Source organism: Syngnathus floridae, chromosome 8 (assembly GCF_059516105.1).
Source record: "Syngnathus floridae isolate MCC-2025c chromosome 8, RoL_Sflo_1.0, whole genome shotgun sequence".
NCBI classification, from domain to species: Eukaryota; Metazoa; Chordata; class Actinopteri; order Syngnathiformes; family Syngnathidae; genus Syngnathus; species Syngnathus floridae.
Genome location: NC_142420.1, coordinates 15,774,544 through 15,797,255, shown reverse-complemented (window position 1 = coordinate 15,797,255; position 22,712 = coordinate 15,774,544). Strand labels below are relative to the sequence as shown.

Below are 22,712 nucleotides of genomic sequence, written 5' to 3'. Positions count from 1 at the left end.
AAACATTAACAGAGCAGCCTATTTTGACACGAAATAGCCTCGTGCGTATAGCAGCTATCACTATAGCATTAGCCACCCGCAAACTCCCATGAGCCGAAGCAAAGTGTAAACAATCGCGTTTCTCAAACGATCTCCTATAAAATGATCGGAACTGTCTAAAGTTCGATCTAACACATTGGTACTGCTTACCTATGTTTCCCTTCCATATCGATCCGTAAATTTATTCGAAACATTAACGGAGCAGCCTATTTTGAAATGAAATAGCCTCACGAGTACAACAGTTATTCAGTGACGCCCCCTGACCACAGTTGCCGTAATGCTGGGGAGCGATGCGACCTCGTAATTTACTAGTCGTACTAAAATGTACTGAAACATTTTGGCAGAGCACTGTGTACTACAACCAGTATGTTTCAACAAATTCATTAATTGATCCATATATAAGGAGTTTGCATGTTTTCTCCGGGTGCTCCAGTTTCCTCCAACATTTCAAAAAACATTCATGGGTTGGCCGACCACACCAAATTGTCCATAGCTGTGATTGTGAGTGTGAATGATTAGTCTGTGTGCCCTGGCAACCAGTTCAGGGTGTACCACGCCCATCAGCTGAAAGTGTTGATAAAGTAGTTCGTTCACAATCTTGGGTTGGCAAATGAATGTTTGTTGTTGTTTATTATTGACACTTTCATCTGGCCGTTTATTGTCTATTTATTTAGTCACGAGTATCTGTTGCATCTACTGCACATCTATTTTTTGTTGTTCATATTGTCTATTTATTTATCTATTTAATGTTAATGGGTTAATTCATATTATTGTTATAATTCTTTTATAGCATGTTTTTACAATCTATGTAGTTTCTCTCTCTCTCTACCTACCTACCTACCTACCTACCTACCTACCTACCTACCTACCTACCTACCTACCTACCTACCTACCTACCTACCTACCTACCTACCTACCTACCTACCTACCTACCTACCTACCTACCTACCAGGGACGTGCGGTCATGAAAAGGGGAAAAACAACTTCAATTGTTTTTATTATAAAGTCATTTTCCTTTTAATTTCAATAGTTTTGTATCATTTTGAACCAAAATCGCTGAATTTTTATAGTTGTTTTAAAACCAAAGACGATTCGCTCGGAGGAGCCAACTTCATGTCTACCCTCCTCTGAGGATTGCGTGATCACACGGCTGCATATGTTGACGGGCTATGCAGTTAGATAGAACTGCTCTCTATCTTTATGTCGCTGTTTAAGAGTTCAAACACTGTGGCTATATTAACTAATTTCCGTAGTTAAGTTGATGTATTGAATACCTAGTGTTTTTTGTCATCTGTCTGTAACGTCGTGTTTCTTAAGATGAACAAAACGGCTTTGAAAAGAGACCTTACGGAGGCTATGAAAAAAGGTTCTCCAGCCTTATGGCAGGGGGTGCGAGTGATCCCGGGATGCTTCATGCGCCTACTTGTAGAATAAGAGATCTCCAGTTCAAATTTACAGTCAGCAACTGAGGAGCACTCGTCCATTTATTTAGTTTTACATTTGTTTTTTTCCCCCCGTTTTTACATTTCGTTTTACAATGGAGGATTACATATCCAAACGATTTTCAACTATGGATTTTCGGTCGATGCAGGAGGTCATCAGTGCAGGAAGAGCAACTCCGGAGTTAAAATGTTTGATTCGGACAACGGGACTTCGGAACGAAGTGGTACGCACGATCGAAAAAGAGTTTTTGATTCCGTGTGCTTTGTTGAGTATTTTTATATGTGAAGACTGCTGAGATTTTAATTAAAATAGTTCAAATTAAATAATGAATAAGCCACACTTGAGCAGCGTTCCCCAACATTTTTTGTGACACGGTTTGGTGCCGGCCAAATTTTACCGGTGGGGGGTGGTGACGTCAGTGCCTCCCCAGTCATGAACCTCACCACACGTCACTGCTACCTACCTACCTACCTACCTACCTACCTACCTACCTACCTACCTACCTACCTACCTACCTACCTACCTACCTACCTACCTACCTACCTACCTACCTACCTACCTACCTACCTACCGACACTCTCTCTACCCTCACACTCTCTCTACTATTCTACCCATCTTTATACTTACGTACACTCCCTCCCTCCCATACTCCATCCCCTCTCTACCCTACCGACCGACCGACCGACCGACCTACCTACCTACCTACCTACCTACCTACCTACCTACCTACCTACCTACCTACCTACCTACCTACCTACCTACCTACCTACCTACCTACCTACCTACTTACCTACTTACCTACCTACCTACCGACACTCTCTCTACCCTCACACTCTCTCTACTATTCTACCCATCTTTATACTTACGTACACTCCCTCCCTCCCTTACTCCCTCCCCTCTCTACCCTACCTACCGACCTACCTACCTACCTACCTACCTACCTACCTACCTACCTACCTACCTACCTACCTACCTACCTACCTACCTACCTACCTACCTACCTACCTACCTACCTACCTAACTAACCTACCTGTCTGTCTGTCTGTCCATCTATGAGCACTATAGAAAATCTAGATGTACAGAATCTGATAAAATGGGATAATTGCTCTGAAATCCTTTAGTCAAGACACTGTCGATGGCCTGCTAGCTATGACTGCATCCATGTGACCAGTATACATGCTGAATTTTTGTGCCTACAAGTATTGATGGATGTATCTGTATTCCAACTAATATATCCATAAAATAAGCTTTCATCATATATTATTGTCATACCTCCACCTGTTTTGTCTTCCGGGTTAGAGCAACGCTGGCGTCTGGATTGTTGACTGCCGCTTCTGCCCCGAACTGTGTCCGCTACTTATTTTACTGCTATTTGTTTTGTGTTTCCCGTTTTAAGTGTGCCCATTTTTTCTTTTCTTTTTCTTGCTTTTTCCCCTGCCCACCGCGTATCTCTGCAGCTCTGCTTGCAACTCTCTGTTCCCGCTCCCTCGGACTCCGAGCTACGTTTGCCAGCTAGCCAAACCACCACCGGACCCTCCTACCTCCCGGCTCTGAGCCTGTAGCTGCTCGCTCTTGGCTCGGCAAACAGCTTTGACCCAACTTTCTGGCCACTCGGGGGGAGAACCCGCTCGCTGCGAGCTCACCGGTCGTGGCGCGGCTGTGTGCCGCCATGACACACTGGGGCTTGCCGTTTGTGCGGGTACAGTCGGGATCGACCAACACCACCACCCACTGCACCAACATCACAACTCGGTCCACTGCTGCTTCCATGCATTTCACTGCCTACCAACTTCTAGCTAACCAGCTACTGGCCACTTCTAGTATTTTATCTGGATTATTCCCAGCTGCTGTCACGTCTCATCTCTTCCATGAACTATCACTTCTGTCACTCCGAGCTTCTATTCCACCAACTTCTTGCCCATTTGTCTACACTGCTGCTGATCTTCATCACCTCAACTATAATCAATGTCTCCCTGCTGCTGCTGCCTCAGCTGCCAGCAAGGCTGGGATCCTTCGCCGTCACCGCTACATCCACCGTAGCTCTGGACTATCTTTTAACCAACATTTCCCTGATGGCTCACCCATCCCCTCTTTCTGGACTACCTCTCGCCCCCCCCCCCCCCCCCCCGTACTGCCAACCTCAACAACCTCTGCTCCCCCTCCCCCCCGCTCCTTCATCCATCTCCCTCGCGCTGCTGAACTGTTGCTCCCTCTCCAACAAATCACCAGTTATTTTTGAATTACTATTGGACAATAACTTGGATCTGCTCCTTCTCTATGAAACATGGCAACAGCCCCTGGATTTTTTTTACTCTCAACCAAGCCACTCCGTCCAACGACAGCTACATCGCCAAACCCCGCCTCTCTGGGCGAGGGGGTGGCATTGCTGTCCTCCATAAGCAGTCCCTACCCATCACTGAATTGGACCTCAACCTCCCATCTATTTCATCCTTTGAATATCTCGCTTTTTCCCTCCCTAACTCTACTACTGCTGTTCTCATCTACCACCACCCAAAGTCACATCCGTCTTTTCTTTCTGAACTCCTCACCATCGTATCTTCAGTCTCCTATTGCCTCTTACTCATCAGTGACTTCAACATCCACATCGACCAGCCAACTGCTCCACTGACGTCCGACTTCACCTCCCTTCTGGACTGCTTCCATCTCACCCAGCACATCAACTTCCCCACCCACACCAAAGGCCACACCCTGGATATAGTATGCTTCTCCTTTCCACTCACATCCAACCCCCGTCCTCTCGCCTTTCCACTGTCAGATCATCTCTGCATCCGCTTCTCCGCCCCTCGACCCTCGCCTCCTAATTCCACAAAACGCACCATCTCCTACCGCAACATCAAGTCTGTAAACCCAGCTCTTATCCTCTGCCCTTCCCTCCGACCCCACTTCTTCCTCCCCTGATGACCTCGCCACCATGCTCAACAACATCCTTTCTGACTCCCTTGATTCCTTAGCCCCGTGGAAAACTTATTCTGTTACATTCACTAACTCTGCCCCTTGGTACACACCGGAACTCCGCTCCATGAAACAAACTGGCCGTCAACTTGAACTCCTCCACAAAAGAACCCGCCTCATTGTCCATGCTGAAATCTTCAAACAACACATCTCCTCCAACCGTGATGCTCTTCTTGGTGCCTAATCTGCTTACTTCTCATCTCTCATTAATAACATCAACCAGAACCCCAGCATACTGTTCTCCACCGTCAACAAATTGCTCCAGCCACCGTCCTCACCCGCCCTCTGTAACTCCTTTCTTGTCAACTTTAACAACAAAATCACCCAAATCAACAGTTCTCTGACTGACACCATTAATAACTCCTGCCCCACCTCCCCTGCTCTCCTGCCCCCCTTCCTGACCTCCCGCCCTTCCCCTCTCTCACTGCCTTCTCCCTTGTCGACTCCTCCACCATCCTAGACATCATCACCGCATCCAAGACAACCACCTGCTCTCTTGACCCCCTTCCAACGACCTTAACTAAGGCCTGCCTCCCTGTCCTCCTCCCTCACCTCACCACCCTTTTTAATCAGTCTCTATCCCTTGGCCACTTTCCCACTTTCTATAAGCTTGCAGCCATCACCCCCGTCCTCAAAAAGCCCACCATGGACCCAGTCAACCTCTCCAACTACCCTCCCATCTCCAACCTTTCATTACTTTCCAAAATCCTCGAACGCATTGTCTCTGCCCAACTCCACACCCATCTCCAGTCCAACAACCTTTATGAACCCTTCCAGTCCGGATTCCGCTCACTTCACAGCACCGAAACGGCTCTTGTTAAAGTCACCAACGATCTCCTCATTTCTGCAGACTCTGTTGCCCTCAACATCCTGTTACTACTCGACCTTAGGCCTTTGACACCGTGAACCATTCCATCCTCCTTCAAAGGCTGCGCCAACTGGGTGTTGAGGGCACTGCACTCGATTGGTTCAAATCCTATCTCGCCAACGGAAAACCAGTTCATCTCTCTCTCCGGCCACACATCCATCCTCTCCCCAGTTACACAGAGGGTCCCCTAATGCTCAGTTCTTTGCCCCCTCCTATTCATCTGTTACCTCTTTCCCCTTGGTAATGTCATCCACAAACTCAATCTGGACTTCCACTGCTACGCTGATGACACCCAGATCTATATAGGCACCACACCAACCCAAAACCCTCCCCTCACCCACTTTGAAACCTGCATCTCTACAATAAAAACATGGCTGACCCACAACTTTCCCAAACTCAACAGTGACAAAACAGAGCTCCTCCTCATAGGCACTAAATCCTCCCTTAATAAAACTGGATCCATCACGCTCACCAGTGACTCCTCAAGCATCACTCCCTCCCCTCTGGCGCACAATCTTGGCATTATTTTCGACCCTACACTGTCCTTCCACCCTCATGTTAGCTCAGTTGTTAAGACCTCCTACTTCCACCCCCGACGCATCGCCAAAATCCGGCACTGCCTCTCTCTCCCTGCCGCTGAATCCCTCATCCACGCCTTCATCTCATCCCGGCTTAACTACTGCAACTCCCTTCTCACTGGAATAACGACTCACTCACTCCGTAGACTTCAACTAGTCCAAAACTCTGCTGCCCGCCTCTTTACCCACACCCAGTCCTGTGAACACATCACTCCTGTTCTCCACTCTCTTCACTGGCTCCCCATTAAGGAGCATATCATCTTCAAGATACTCCTCCTCACCTTCAAAGGCCTTCACCACCTGGCTCCCACTTGCCTAGCCGACCTCCTTGTCCCCTACCGCCCCAACTGTCCCCTCTGATCCTCCAATACTTCACGTCTGTCAGTCCCAAAATCTAAACTCAAATCCTTCGGCGACAGAGCCTTCTCCCGCACATCACTCCGACTCTGGAACTCTCTCCCTCAGTCTGTCTGTGACTCACCCACACTCCCCATATTTAAGTCCCGTCTAAAAACGTACCTCTTCTCTCAAGCCTATGACCTCCCCTACCCATAACTGGTTTCCTCTTTTTAACTTTATCCCATTGTCTCTTCCCCGTCCCCCTCCCCTCCTGTATATCTTTGCCTTGTTCCCTGTAAGCGCCTTTGGGTTTTTGAAACCCTATAAACATTTAATGAATTATTATTATATGCTTTGCTCCAGAGTGTCCAGAACCACCCAGTGTTGCGGCTATCATCGGAGGTTCGATTGCATCCGTGGCTTTCATTGGCATCTTCTTGTTAATGCTGATTAAGTTGCTTATCTACGTGAAGGACCTGAAAGAGTTCAGGAAGTTTGAAAATGAAAAAAAGAAATCCAGATGGGCAGAGGTAAGACAGTTTGATTTAGATTTTACATTACATTGAATGTTTTGGTAATTGACAGTTGCACTATGTGATTTAAATATAATTTCAACAAAACTTACCGTATTTTCACGTTTATTAGACGCGGAAAAAAGTCTTAGATTTTCTTCAAAATGTGCGGCGCGCCCTATCATGCAGTGGTCCCTATGTGTGTTGTTGTAAGGTGGACGTATTAGAGCACCATGAGAACATTAAAGGGAGACTTGTAAGCGTGGATTTGCAGTACGCTCCGCCCTGTGTGTGTGTTGTTGTAAGGCGGACATAGTAGAAAACGCCATGAGAACATTAAAGGGGGAAGTGTGGGCGTGGATTGTAGATAAAAGAACGGGTACATGCGTCATGCAAAACATCGTTGTTATGACAACAGTGAAAATGGCAAAGAGACACGCTTATCAAGCACAGTTCAAACTGAAGGCCATCAGTTGTCTTATGTTTATTATGTCTTCATTTGTGATAGCCATAGTATTCTTTTGTTCAAACAAGTTGCAAGGTCTTACCTGAGTAGCTTTTCCTGACAGTTTCGGCAGTAACTTCCGCCTTCATCAGAGAGTCAAGGCCATCAGCTACGGGGAGGAGCATGGACAGCAGCAACGCTAGCAGAAGAAATGAAAATTGAACATTTTCAAGGAGGTCTGTCTTGGTACTTTCGTTTCATGAAACGGTGCCATTTTTCCATCCGGACCAGGACTACGTTGGCGCAGCAACTTCCAGCGGATTATAATGAAAAGCTGGCCATCTTCCGCTCCTACTGCATCAAACGCATCGCCGACAAACACATCCAGCCCAGCCACATTACCAACATGGACGAGGTGCCGCTCACTTTCGACATCCCGGTGAATCACACTGTGGAAAAGAAAGGGACCAAGTCGATGGCAATACGCACAACGGGATACGAAAAGTCTTCTTTTACTGTTGTGCTTGGCTGCCATGCTAATGGACAGAAACTGCCGCCTATGGTGATTTTTAAGAGAAAGACTTTGCCTAAAGAGAGGTTTCCACCAGGAGTCATTGTTAAGGCAAATGAAAAGGGCTGGATGGATGAGGAAATGATGACTGAGTGGCTGAGGGAGGTGTATGTAAGGAGACCAGGTGTTTTTTTCCACACATCACCATCGCTGTTGATCTGTGACTCTATGCGTGCCCATCTCACAGCCCATGTGAAAAAACAAGTGAAGCAAATGAATGCCGAGCTTGCTGTCATTCCGGGAGAAACGACAAAGCAACTCCAACCGCTGGACATCGTTGTGAACCGGCCATTCAAAGTAAAGCTGTGAGCGACGTGGGAGCGATGGATGACCGATGGAGAGCATCGTTTCACTAAGAGTGGAAGGCAGCGGCGCTGGGCGAGTTACGCCACAATTTGCGAATGGATTGTGAATGCTTGGGCTAACATGTCTGCTGGCACTGTTATTCGAGCTTTCGTAAAAGCCGGCATCATATCCCAGGAGCCACACGGCACAGAAAGTGACTCTGACAGTGAAGAAAGTGAACCTGTTAGAGATTTAGCGCTGCTGTTCAATTCAGAAACAGAGGATGAGGACTTTGATGGGTTTAATTGATGACCATTACCGGTAATAAAAATGTGAATACCAAATTCAGTTTTGCTCCCGCTTCATTTTTAAATACGCACACTAGTATGCTTGTGTATATGTGTGTGTGTGTGTTGTTGTTGTTTTCATGATAACGTTAAAGGGGGAAATGTGGGCGAGGATTTGCAGTGCGCCCCGTGTGTGTGTGTGTTGTTGTAAGGGGGATGTAGTTGAGAGCGCCATGAGAACGTTAAAGGGGTAGGTGTGGGCGTGGATTGTATAGTATATAAAACCTGCGCCCTATGATCCGTTGCACCCTATTTGTGTGTTTAACACAGTCATGGCACACAAGTGAGTGCGCCTTTTATTACGGTGCACCTTTTGAACATGAAAATACGGTATACAGGACTGTCTCAGAAAATTTAAATATTGTGAGTTATTTAATTTCTATAATGCAATTAAAAAACAAAAATGTCATACATTCTGGATTCATTACAAATCAACTGAAATATAGCAAGCCTTTTATTATTTTAATATTGTTGATTATGGCATACAGCTTAAGAAAACTCAAATATCTTATCTCAAAATATTAGAATATCATGAAAAAGTATCCTAGTAGGGTATTCAACTAATCACTTGAATCGTCTAATTAACTCGAAACTGTCATTGTTTTAACGATTGATTTGACCCACATGCAGAAAACCAACTCAGATGTTCAGAATGAGTTAGTAGTGTTTATTGGAGGAGCTGCGGTGAGGTAGAGCAGTGGCGGGGCGTGAGGAGTTCAGCCAGAACGGGGTGGATCGTGGTGGTGATCGGTGGAAGTAATCTGCAAGCAGGATGCACAAGACCTGGTCAGAGGAATCAACGTGACTGTGGCGGAGATCTTAAGTGCGAACCAGAGGAATCTGAAGGGCGTGGGGTGGATGAACAAGGCGGGAACTAGGAGCAACATCAAGGAGCAAGATTGAGGAGCGAGAGGCACAACCATGGAGATGATCACATTGGTAGGGACACTCAGGCGACGAGTAGTCGACAGCATGCTCCTTAAGAGTACTCCTTAACAAGCCTGATGAGTCACACCTGGGGCCTCTGCACTCTGCTCACAGTTGCTCCCTGTGGATAAAAGAAACATGCCACCCCGGATCCTGACACCATCCACCCCCCTCAACGGCCGCCCCCCAATGGCCCAGAAGAGGAAGAAGGGAGTGACGACCAGTAGTCCGAGACGAGGGCAGGGTCACAGATATAGGAACGGGGCACCCACGACCGGTCCTCGGGACCGTAGCCCTCCCAGTCGACGAGGTACTGCCACCCCCGCCGACGGACGTCCACGATCCGTCGGACCAGGTAGACCGGGTGCCCATCAAGATCCCGGGCAGGAGGCGCGGGCACGGCCGGGGGAAGAAGAGCACTGGACTCGACTGGCTTCATCTGAGAGACGTGGAAGGTGGGATGGACTTGGAGGCTCGGAGGGAGACGGAGACGGACCGCCGAGGGACTAATTACTGCCAGGATCTCATATGGCCCGATGAAGCGGGGGGACAGTTTCCGGGACACGGACTTGAGGGGGACATCCCGAGAGGAAAGCCAGACCTTCTGACCTGGGGAATAAAGAGGGGCAGGCGTGTGTTGTCGGTCGGCATACTTGCGGTTCTGTTCGATCGACCGATGAAGGGCTTTGATGGCGTTTCACCAAATGCTTTTGCAGCGTCGGATATAGTGGCGAACAGACGTGACCGCGATCTCCTTCTCGTCGGCCGGGAACAGCGGCAGTTGATAACCTAATGAAATCTCAAACGGGGAGAGTCCTGTGGCAGAGGAGACATGAGAGTTGTGGGCATACTCTACCCAGGGGAAAAACTTGTTCCACTCGGACGGGGTATTGGAGCAGAGACATCAGAGCGCGGCCTCGAGCTCCTGGTTCAAGCGCTCAGTCTGCCCGTTTGTCTGGGGATGGTGGCCCGATGTCAGGGAGACCTTTGCATCAAGGGCTGAACAGAACTGTTTCCACACCTGGGATATGAACTGGGGACCTCGATCAGACAGGATTGTCTGCGGGATACCGTGGAGACGGAACACGCGTTTGACGAGAAGCTGAGCTGTCTGGAACGCAGAGGGGAGTTTTCTGAGCGGTACAAGATGACATGACTTGGAGAAACGGTCGACGATGGTGAGGATGGTGGTCATTCCCTGTGAAACGGGCAGGCCAGTGACAAAATCCAATGCAATATGGGACCAGGGGCGGTTGGGTATGGCGAAAGGGTGCAGAAGACCAAGTCTATGGGAGGACTTGTTGCGAGCACAGATGGGACAGGCGAGAACGTATTCCCTGACGTCCTTGTGGACGGATGGCCACCAGAAGCGTCTGGTGATCAACACGATGGTGCGGCTGGTCCCGGGATAGGCTGAGAATTTGGTCAAATGAAACCAGTTAATTAGGCGAGGACGGACTGAGGAAGGGACGAAGGTCTTTCCCCGTGGCCCTGTGCCTGGATCGGGTTCCCGTAGCTGAGCCTGAGCCACGAGCCCCTCGATATCCCAGGAGAGGGAGCCTATGGTACAACTGGGGGGAAGGATGGGAGCTGGTTCTTCCACAGACTCGCCGGGAGCGAATTGGCGGGACAAGGCATCTGGCTTCGTGTTCTGGGAGCCTGGGCGATAAGAAATGGACAGAGTAAAACGAGAGAAAAACAAGGACCACGGAGACTGGCGAGGATTCAGGCGTTTGGTGGACTGTAGATATGACAGGTTCTTGTGGTCGGTCCAGACCAGCACCGGTTGCTCAGTGCCCTCCAGCCAGTGACGCCACTCCTCAAGCGCTACTTTAATAGCCAAAAGTTCCCGGTCACCGACATCATAATTCCTCTCTGCGGGTGACAGACGTCGAGAGAAAAAGGCACAAGGGTGAAGCTTCCCATCAGAATCTGAGCGCTGTGACAAGATAGCCCCTACTCCACTGTCGGGAGAGTCGACCTCCAGGGTAAATTGTTTGCTGGGATCTGGATGAATCAGGATTAGTGCCTGTGAGAACTTCTCCTTTAAAGTGATGAACGCGGTGTTGGCTTCTTGAGTCCAGGTAAATGTTGTCTTGGTAGAGGTCAAGGCTGCTAGGGTAGCGGCTGTCTGACTGTAGTTGCGGATGAATCGGCGGTAAAAGTTGGCAAACCTGAGGAAGCGTTGGACCTGGTTGCGGTTCTCTGGAACAGGCCAGTCCAGGACTTGACCTTGTCGGGGTCAGGCCGAACCTGACCTCCCTCGAGAATGAATCCTAAGAATGTGACGGAATGTTTGTGGAACTCGCACTTCTCAGCCTTGACAAAGAAGCGATTTTCCAGGAGACACTGCAGCACCGGACATGATGGCGATGTTCGGAGGGGTTCTGTGAATAGATGAGGATGTCATCAAGGTAGACAAAGACGAATATGTTGAGGAAGTCCCGAAGAACATTGTTGACTAAGGCTTGGAAGACTGCAGGGGCGTTGCAAAGTCCAAAAGGCATGACCAGGTACTCGAAGTGGCCTAGCAGGGTTTTGAAAGCGGTCTTCCACTCATCTCTCTGGCGGATCCTGACCAGATGATATGCATTACGGAAGTCGAGCTTGGTGAAGATGGTGGATTCCTGGACTGGTTCAAATGCTGACGAAAGGAGGGTAAGAGGATACCTGTTCTTGACGGTGATGAGGTTGAGGCCACGGTAGTCAATGCAAGGGCGGTGAGTCTTATCCTTCTTGCCCACAAAGAAGAAACCTGCCCCCAGGGGTGAGGAGGACGGGCGAATGATATCAGCGGCCGGTGATTCATTGATGTAAGTCTCCATGGCTTGTCTCTCGGTGCGTGAGATATTGTAGAGTCTACTGGACGGTAGCGGAGCTCCGGAAAGAAGCTCTATGGTGCAATCATAGGGGCGAGGTGGTGGTAAGGATGAAGCCTTGTTCTTGTTAAAAACCTGTCTTAGGTCATGGTATTCTCTGGGCACCTGTGAAAGGTCAATCAGCCCAGGTTCTTCGGGTGCTACTAGGGGCGGGCGAGATGGCACGGCAGACTGAAGACAAGAGGACAAGCACGTCGTGGACCAGGACTCGATATGGCATTCTAACCAGTTGATCTGAGGGTTGTGTCTCTGGAGCCAGGGGAAACCAAGTACAAGAGTTGACTGTCTTACGGGGAAGACATAAAAGGAAATGACTTCACGATGGTTGCCAGAAACGACTAGCTCCACGGGTCTGGTGCGTTGGGTTATGCTAGAGAGCCCTCTCCCATCCAGGGCAGAGACAGCGAGAGGCGTAGGGAGGGGCTCCGTCTCGACTTTGGCTCGGGAGACGAAGTCCTGGTCGATCAAGTTTCTCTCCCGAGTCGACCAGCGCGGATAGCTTGTACTGATGGTTGTGCACAGACATCACGGCGGGTAGGGAGAAGCGAGGAGCCTTAACACTTGTCGGCTGGTCCGGTGGTCCTCCCGTCCAGACCGTCGGACCCGCTCTTTTGGTCGAACTGGACAGTAGGCAATGAAATGATCCGGGGAGCCACAGTACGGACACTGTTGGGACTTGCGGCGCCGCTGCAGCTCCTCCGGGGAGAGTCGGGCCCGGCCAATCTGCATGGCCTCGGGTTCTGGAGAGGACTGGCTAGGCGATCGCCTGGGCGGACTGGGCCTGGTTAAAAACTGTGATTTCTCCTCCGTCCACTCCCATCAGGAGCTTCTCCGTCCCTCCCTAATTCGATTGTCCAACCTAATGAATGGCCAGGGAAATCAGGTCGTCCAAAGTCCCTGGTTCTTCCAGGACTGCCACTTCGTCCTTTAAGGACTCATTTAAGGCCTGGAAAAAAAAAAAAACGTTTTCAAGGCTAAAGGGCCCCACCCGGACGCAGCTGCTAACGTCCGAAACTCAATGGAGAAATCTGACACGGTGCTATTCCCTTGCCTAAGCCCCCACAACCGGCGAGACACACCGGTCTGATTGGTCTCGGTCGAAAAGGTCTGGTTAAATTCCTCCAAAAACTCCTCGTAAGAACAGCCAAAATGCCTGCAGTCAGAAAACCGGGCTTCTGCCCATTGCAGCGCTTTGCCCGTGAGGAGTCCCAAAATAAACGAGATCCTAGCTCTGTCATGGGAAAAAGACTGGGGAGATCGATTAAAAACTAATGGACACTGCAGGAGGAAACCTCCGCAATTACCACCTTCTCCGGAGAATTTCTCCGGATGAGGGGAACGAACCTCGCCAAAGTGGAGACTCGGCAGCGATGCAGAAAAGCTCGAGGCGCCAGCTGGCGGCAAGGGAGTTTCTCTGACCTGGGTGTCTTGGAGCAATCTGGTCACTTGTTCCAGCTGATCATTGGTTCGCTGCTGCTGCTCCAGGAGGGCTTGGAGAGTGGACTCGTGGGATTGGAGTTGGTATTGTTGTTCCGTGAGGGCGCTCTGAGTGGCTCTGCTGGGTCTGATTGGCCTGAGTGTTCTTTCATCGTTTTAGCGATTGATTTGACCCACATGCAGTAAAGCAACTCAGATGTCCAGAATGAGTTAGTAGTGTTTATTGGAGGAGCTGCGGTGAGGTAGACGGGATGATCAAAGCAAGGAGCACAGAGCGGGGCAGCAGTGGCGGGGCGTGAGGAGTTCAGCCAGAACGGGGTGGATCTTGGTGGTGATCGGTGGAAGTAATCTGCAAGCAGGATGCACAAGACCTGGTCAGAGGAATCAACGTGACTGTGGCGGAGATCTTACTGCGAACCAGAAGAATCTGAAGAACAACCCAGTTAAGGTCTACTCTCAGTGGCAAAGTATCGAGACTAAAACAAACCCACCCAAGGCTGAAACAGTAATACTACATGTAGTAGTAGAAGTTCAGTTCAGGCTGCCGAGAGAGTAGGACTCTTTTGTTCTGCTCTCAAGGTTATTGGTGCAAACTGAGAGATAATGGCATACAGACACAGACATGAAAAATACAAATTACTTAACATAAAATAGCTTAACTTGTATAAGGGAGGAGCAGAAGCAAGATTTTTTTTTTTTTTAGCGATGGGGCCAAAAAAGGATCAGGGAACGGCCGATGCTTTCGAAAAAATTAAAAGTCAACTGAAAACTCTGGGAACTCTGGAAAAAAAAATCAGCAGCGAGCTCTGGACATTCTTCAAGAGACTGGAGGGGAGATCAGAGACATTAAGAGGAGTATAATGGAAATGGAGACTTGATTGATTGAATTAGAAACCAAGATGGAATAAATTGCACTTTTCGAATGCCATGAAAGACCATCTGATAAAAATTCTCACTAGCAGAGTAAAAGATATCGACCAACAATATAAAATTAATGATGCTGGCCAAGGCAAATGTGGATTTCTGCCGACTTCTTCCCAAACGGGGGCAACTGGAGGTAGGGTGAGTGAAAATCGAGTGGTACTACTGAGATTTATAAATATCAAGCACAAAGTTGCTCTACTGAAACAGGGAAAGCCTCCTGTTCATCCGATCCTCCATGCATCCCGCAAGCTTGTCTGCAGTTTCCGCACCCACATTTCTGGGGCACAGGTGAATTCCAAATGTGGAATATTCTAAGAACATCACTGCTGTTCTGCAAATTTTCATCAAATACAGTGATTTGCCACCAGTGTTCCCTCTAATTTTTCAAGTTTGTGCAAACACACAAGCTCCCTGTGCACACTGTGGACCACTGTGTGCAACACCAGATCAATCAATCAATCAATCAATCAATCAATCAATCAATCAAATATTGTCAATAAGAACTTTAACTTGCTCGGGGTCGGATTTTGTTTTGTGTGACAGCTCGTTTCTTTTCTGTCGATCGTTTGCGCGCTCTCGCAATAATGTACCGATCCCCTGTCAAATAACATTTCTGCTGAATGTGACGCTTGAGGTAGTCCAACTTCCATTCCTTCCATGTTTTTCCCTCCGTAAACTCGCCCGCCACTTTGGCTTCACTGCATGTTTTTCAGAGGAGACCTTTCTCATTCGTTTCCTCTTGTAGTTGCACACACTCCGATAGCCATCCAATCTTAAAAGAACTGCCGCATCTCTTATTTATTTTGGCTTGGCGAATGGATGTGTCGCTGTTCATTCGTTTCGCCATGATTAGCTAATTTAGCATTTGCATCGCTAGACTCCGCCGCAATGTCGTTAGCTAACTAACCTGCGTGGCACAGATGGGCAGGACACATATGTGTCATACATATATGTAGTGTAAGTGAACCATATCATATCATTAGCTGGACACCTGTCAATTACTGATTTACACTACAAAAATGCACAGAAAGAAAATCATTCGTCTATTATATTACATTAGATTACGTCTAACATTAGATATTAATCAATCAATTTATGCTGAATTTTAATTTGTGCGCAGCATGGAGTTTCTTGTGCGCAAAGACTGCGCGATCAGTGCGCAATTGCGCAGCTTAGAGGGAACACTGTTTGCCACCATAGTCAAAAGACGATAGTCTAGATGTGCGAAGCTGGTCGATAAATGCACCCGACAAGAACAGATGGGCAGGACGACCAAAAGCGACACACTGTTTATTGGAGAAATGAGGGGATCGGGCATAGAGTTCAAGGAGTGAGACAGAGTCATAGTCAGTGATCGGGCGTTCGGTCAGAGCTGGCGGCGTTTGGGCTTGGTCGGTCAATATATGGAAACAGGTCGGCAACAAGAGCAACAAGGCACAGAGCAAGAGCATGGACTGGTACTATACTGGGACGAACTGACAAGGGAGTGATTGATGTGTGGTGTTTAAATAGGAACTAGAACTAGTACTGGGATGGCTTGAGGGATGCCATACACAGTACGGCCCTGTCAGTCTTTGGCAAAAAGCAGGGAAAGCCAAACGACAGGTTCGATGCCAATTTAACATCATTGGCACCAATCCTTGAAGAAAAACGCGTCGCACTCACAAATTACAAGCAGACTCCAAACACCAAAACTCTACAGGCCCTCCGATCTTCTAGGAGGAAACTCCAACAAGCCGCTAGACGTTGTGCCAATGACTATTGGCTACAGCTCCGCAGCTGCTGACACAGGCAACATCAGACTCATTCATGTTCGACGGCATCAAAAAGGCACTTGGACAATCGTCCCGTTGAAATCAGGAGAGAAACCATCGCTGAATGCTCTAAACAGCTGGACCGCTGGGCGGAACACTACTCAGAGCTCTATGCCAGGGACAACAGTGTCTCTGATGCAGCCCTCAGGCATGTAGTGCACTTACCTGTTATGGAAGAGCTCGACATGGAACCAACAACTGAGGAGCTAAGCAAAGCAATTAACAGCCTGCCCAGCGGAAAAGCTCCAGGCACCGATGGGATAACAGCCGAAGTCCTCAAGTGAGGGAAGCCTGCTCTTCTGCATAGACTGCACAAGCTCTTATGTCTGTGCTGTAAAGAAGGCTCTGTCCAATAGGACATGAGAAATGCTAACATCGTCACCTTGTACAAAAACAAAGGAGACAGGAGTGACTGTAACAACTACCGTGGCATCTCCCTACTCAGCATTACCGGTAAGCTCTTTGCTCGAGTTGTACTAAATAGACTCCAAGTCCTCGCAGTGAAGCTCTACCCAGAGTCACAGGCAGGGTTCAGAGCAGGAAGATCAACTCTGGATATGATCTTCACCCTGAGACAGCTGCAGGAGAAGTGCAGAGAACAACATAAACCTCTCTACATGGCCTTTGTTGACCTTACCAAGGCTTTTGACATAGTGAGCAGGAGCGGCCTTTTCCAACTGGTGGAATGGATAGGTTGCCCGCCAAAACTCCTCAGCATCCTCCAGTCTTTCCACACTGACATGAAAAGTACTGTCCAGTACGACGGGTGCACTTCTGAGCCCTTTAACATCTGCGGCGGTGTCAAACAGGGATGCATGCTGGCACCCACTCTGTTTGGGATATTCTTCCCTCTCCTCTTGCGCCAAGCCTTTGGAACATCAACTGAGGGAGTTTACTTACACACCAGGACAGACGGCAAACTATTCAACCTATCCCGACTGAGACCAAAAACCAAGGTCCGACCACTCACCATTCGGGACATGTTGTTTGCTGATGATGCAGCATTGGCAACACACACTAAGGAACACCTGCAGATTCTCCTAGACCGGTTTAGCCAAGCATGTCAGGACTTTAACCTAACCATCAGCCTAAACAAAACCAAGACAATGGGCCAGGGGACCACTGTCCCACCCTCCATCACCATCAACAACTACACACTGGAAGCTGGAAGCAGCTTTATTTATTTTGGGTCTACCATCACCTGCAATTTGTCACTCGATGCCGAGGTCAGCAGCCGGATTGGGAAAGCAGCTTCTACCTTTGGAAAACTGATACCCAGGGTATGGCAGAACAGCAAGCTTACCATCCATACAAAGGTGCAAGTGTACAGGGCCTGTGTCGTCAGTACACTCTTGTATGGCAGCGAAGCCTGGACTCTTTATGCACATCAAGAGAGAAGGCCTAATGCTTTCCATCTGCGTTGCCTGAGACGCATACTGGGCATCACCTGGCGGGACAGGATCACAGACAGTGCAGTCCTGGAGAGTGCACAGCTCCCCACTATGCTCTCCCTGCTGAAGCAGCGACGTTCCGTTGGCTGGGCCATGTCTGTCGGATGGAAGACGGTCGTATGCCAAAGGACATCTTATATGCAGAGCTAAAATCAGGCAAAAGGCAACAAGGATGTCTGCAAACAAGACCTCAAATCCTTCAACATCAACCAAGCCACCTGGGAAGACGTCGCCCAGGATCACCGCAAATGGCAACAGGCTCTCCGAAACGGGCTGCAGACCCACGAAATCACCCTGGCTCAACATCGAGAAACGAAAAGGAAGTTGAGGAAGCAGCAAGCCACCATGCCCCCACCTTCACCGGATCCGGCGCACACCTGTAACATCTGCGGCCGTGTCTCTCTCTCACGGATTGGACTCACCAGCCACAGCAGATGCTGTGCAAAGAACACCTAACCTCCAGACACAAGAAATCTATGGTCTTTCGAGACTGTGATGCCGATGAGTTAATGAGCAGGAACAGGTGTGGGTGATTGACTTAATGGAAGAGGCGTGGCTGTGAACGGTATCCATGGTGATTGAGTGACGGAGTACCGGCTGGTGACGAGTGGCACGGCATATGATAGCACCAAAACAATTGCACCTGCAATTACAGAGATAGGTGGCAAAGTGTTGACACAGGGGTGCACACATTTTTCACTCTCTAATATGCATACATTTTTGAAAATTATTTATCATTTTGATCCCTCTTCCTAATTGTGTACTAATTTGTAGGTTAGTCATAAAAACACATTAAAAAAAGAACATAGAAGTTTTCAATTGTGAAGTTATAAAAAAATGATATTTTTTCAAGACACTGTAGGTGACTGCCCTGTTCTGTAAAGTTTCAACACTTGTGAACTTGGCTTAACATTGTCACTTCTCTGTTTTAGGCGGACAATCCACTCTTTCAGAATGCTACCACTACTGTGACCAATCCAACATTTACTGGAGAATGAAAATCAGCCACAGTATCCTTAAAGCAACACAAAATGTGTTGCGCCAAATGAAAAAAAAAAACTGCAATATTTTTTTTAAATCTAGTGTCTGAGCCAAAAGGTTCCCCATCTGAAAATCTATTAATTTATGGAAATCGTATATTCTGTTCATTTACAAATTAAATTAAATTGACCAGGTAAATTTACAATTTGCTATTTTAAACCACATTTGATTACTTTTTAATTATTAAACATAGCTATGTTTACATGATCATTTGTATTTTGTTCAATTAAAAGCATAATGTCTCTGAATTTACTGCGGATTAAATACAACCATTTAAACTGTCATCTGTTTGTGACTCCATCCATTTTCGATACCCCTTTTGCTTTGAAATCATACCTACCTCTCACACCTACCAAAAACAATCTCTGACATGCACCCGGAAAGCTTCTCACTCACACAAGATCTTAGAGTGTTCCTCACTCTAACTTCTTTGCAAGAACCACACGAGAGACAGTTTGGCCATTTTACGCTTGCAAGCGGAGAAAGCCATCAGCACCCTGTGTGGTACAGAGGTGCTTGAAAGCAGTCTGACTTACGCCTCTTGCAAGGGAATATTTATTGAGAGAAAGCAGGGTGGGGCTGAGAGTGAACAGGTTTCGGGGGTCACCTCTGCAACTTGGTTAATCAGTGCAGAGGGTCTTAGCTCTTTTTTTTACAAGGTTGTGTAAACAGAAACTAGTGGAGCATTTTAGATAACTAAGCAAGAATGTTTCCACATCATCTGGAAAGTTTCAACAACTGAATGTGGAAAGTTTCCAGAGTCAAGGAAAGGTAAAAGGTTTTAACAAAGTTGATGATTCTAGTCTACATTCCTACATAATCATATGATCACAATAATTTGTCAACCCTAACAGAAGTCATGCTCACATTCCTCTTATGCTGCGTTCACACCAAAGTTTCTGGCAACGCAATTCAATCATAGTTGCCAGAACTTGCGCGTGGTGGCGCGTGTGGCTGCAGAGTGGTGCGTTTGGGATTGGGACGTGGGGACACGCAACGCAAAAAATTGTCATTTGATTCTCTACGCCTTGCGTCACCCAATCACCTTCGGGAACGTACCACATGAAGCACTGCGTCATATACCGATGGAATGTGTGGAGAAGGAGAGAACCAAACGGGAGTCGCTGATGATGCAGGGGTACACTTGCCTGTTATGTACCGACATGTCAGTTTGATTCCCGCATATAATGGTGTGTGCGTGTGTGTGTGCACACGTGTGTGTGTATGTGTGTGTGTGTGAGACCAAAAACAGGAAAGAACCAAATGCAGGAAAAGATGATCTACAAACTACAACATATCCATGTTATGTGTGATCAAAAAAAAGGAGAGAACCAAATGCAGGAAAAGATGATCTATGAACTACAACATATCCATGTAACAATACCGGGACAAAGGTACTAAATGGGAGCTGGCTTGGAGAAATGTGAGTGGCTTACTTGGGATTTACTTGGGATGTTTTTCCTTTTTCTTTTCCCAGCTGTTGACCTGCCGGCACAATTGTTTACATGACAGTACAGTATCGGCCACTCAATGTTGAAATTTTTTTTCGTCATCAGAGGTGTTTTGTTGTAAAAAATGGCAAAGTCTGTGGCACACAAAAAAGGGAGGAGCTAGATGAAGCAGATGAAGGCAGGCAGCCACTTGCGTTCTTCAGCGCTTGCTGTAAAACGTCACAAAACTGCCATCGTCACCAGGCACAGCCCCTCCCCCTCCAGGGTGTGTGTGTCTGGCCGCTGACGAACAGCTGCTTGCGTCAGCGCATCAAAACACTAGGGTGGTAAGCAAAGCATCACACTCACCACGTGACAAACATCTGCAGTGGCGGTGTTAGAAGGAGAAGGAAGACAACTAGTTGAAGTTTCAGCCATAGAAGAGGAGGTGCAAATAGTTAGTAAGATATTAGTAAATATTTTCCCTCTATTCTTGCACATTATCGGTCCTTCCTCTTGCGCACATCCACTCAAAATCTTGCCAATTTATAATTTCCTACAGACTTATAAGGGCATGAACCTTTGGGTGGGACATGAAGTGTTAGCTGCGACATGAACTGTTACTTGGGACATGAACTTGTGATCATGCTGCGATTAGCAATTTTATTAGAACTCAATCCATCAATGTTTCCTTGCTGAGTTTGTCTGTTTTCTATGCAAAACTTTTACGATGCAAAACGTTTACTCCCCATATTCCCTGCACTTGTTTCTTTCCCCCCACATCAGTTAATCATGCTTCTAACCGCCACACATTATTCATTGTTAGGAAAAACATCTTCAATCGTCCAATCATCCTCAAGCAGTCCAAGGAAAACACCAAGCATCAAGCAACACCTCCAACCATCCTGCTCATCAAGCAATCGACAGTTTTAGAAAAACATGAGACGTGGCAGATATCAAAAGTTTGGGAAAACATCAGGCAAGCATCAAGCAGTTTAAAAGGACATCAGGCAGTTCAGGCAATACTTATACCACAAACATTTGTAGTTTCGAATGACACAAAAACATGTCAAATAATGATTTCAAAGTACAAAACAACAAATATCGAAACCTGAAGTTATGATAAAAACATCTTGTTTACCACTTCTCAACCACATATAAAAAATGTTTACTGTCAGGTTCAAAATCAGCAAAAGGATCAGCAGACAAAACCAGTGAGGCAGAATATTGAGTCTTTTCTCGCGAGGAGTGCATCCAGACCTACAGCAATCCGAATACACTAAAAGTCTGTTTACACTCCTCACTCTTTTTATTTTGGAATGCCCTACCCACAATGTGAGACTAACCCCTGATAAGTGGGGGGGAAGCGTGGGCTTTGTCTCATGAGAGAAGAAACGAGATTCTATGTGAAACAAGAAGTTGCAGACAAGACACCATGAGAAAAGAGTGCAAAGACAAAATGCCATGTGCAGACATCAACAACTTTCTTGGATTCCCAGAGGTGTAGAAGGTCAGGAAGCTCCAGACAGCATCGTTTGACTTGTTGTGGACTGGTGGACGTCTGCAAGGCGAAACAGCAAGCATTCTGTGCAATAATTTTATTAATAAGTACTCATTAGGGAACGCATGATAACATATATATACAATTTATCTAACATTTACCGTATTGTCTGAACTATAAGTCGCTTTGGAATACAAGTCGCACCAGCCATAAAACGCATAATAAAGAAAAAACGTCCCACTGGAGTACAAGTCGTATTTTTTGGGGAACTTTGACAAACTCCAACACCAAGAACAGACATGAATAGGCAACAATAGGCTAAACCAGGGGTCGGCAAACGTTTGACTTGTGGGCCGAATTGGGTTCTAAATTTTGACTGGGGGGCCAAACCAGGAGCAGATGGATGTAGTGTTTGTGTGAAGTATTATAAATGGCATGTAAAGGTCATTGCATCAAAGGTTTTGGCCTTTAGTAGTAAAGCATGGATATTCGAAAAAAGATTTTTGAAAACAAATGCATTTATTAACCCATCCGTGAGTCGTCACCTTATCGTGGTGGAGGGGTTTAAGTGCCCCTATGATCCTAGGAGCCATGTTGTCTGGGGCTTCATGCCCCTGGTAGGGTCACCCATGGCAAAAGGGTCCTAGGTGAGGGGCCAGACAAAGCACGGCTCACCCAAGCCCCTCATGATTAAAGGGAAATGTGCTTTCGGCAGTTTGCAAACATTTTTAAGGTTGTGTTAAACTTATAATCATATCAATATAATATCTAGTATTGGAGTGCTCGTGTGGATTGGTGGGTGGCGAAGAATGTGCAGGCAAACTGCATAAACTTGTTTTCTTCGAAGTGTTGTGGAATAGGCCCAGACAGGGAGTACCGGACGAGAACACCTCAAGGTCGGTGAGAAA

General features: G+C 47.3%; 1 protein-coding gene, 1 long non-coding RNA gene and 1 pseudogene across 4 annotated transcripts in view; all 3 read left to right on the top strand.

Moving 5' to 3' along the window:
• itgb2 (integrin, beta 2) overlaps positions 1-19,157 on the top strand; it is a 112,125-nt gene extending 92,968 nt beyond the window's left edge. For all 3 annotated transcript variants that reach the window (XM_088383352.1, XM_088383350.1, XM_088383353.1), the window contains 2 exons: positions 6,604-6,770; positions 18,765-19,157. In XM_088383352.1, coding sequence (XP_088239478.1) covers positions 6,604-6,770; positions 18,765-18,830 — 233 coding nt within the window. In that variant the 3' untranslated portion in view covers positions 18,831-19,157. The remainder of the gene's footprint in view (positions 1-6,603; positions 6,771-18,764) is intronic.
• LOC148394690 (uncharacterized) lies at positions 4,415-5,222 on the top strand (annotated as a pseudogene).
• Positions 19,158-20,279: 1,122 nt separating the features above from the next.
• On the top strand, positions 20,280-22,049 carry LOC148394688 (uncharacterized). The gene is made up of 2 exons (XR_015859913.1): positions 20,280-20,760; positions 21,130-22,049. It is a non-coding gene; the product is annotated as an uncharacterized LOC148394688 (long non-coding RNA).
• The last annotated feature ends 663 nt before the right edge of the window (positions 22,050-22,712 follow it).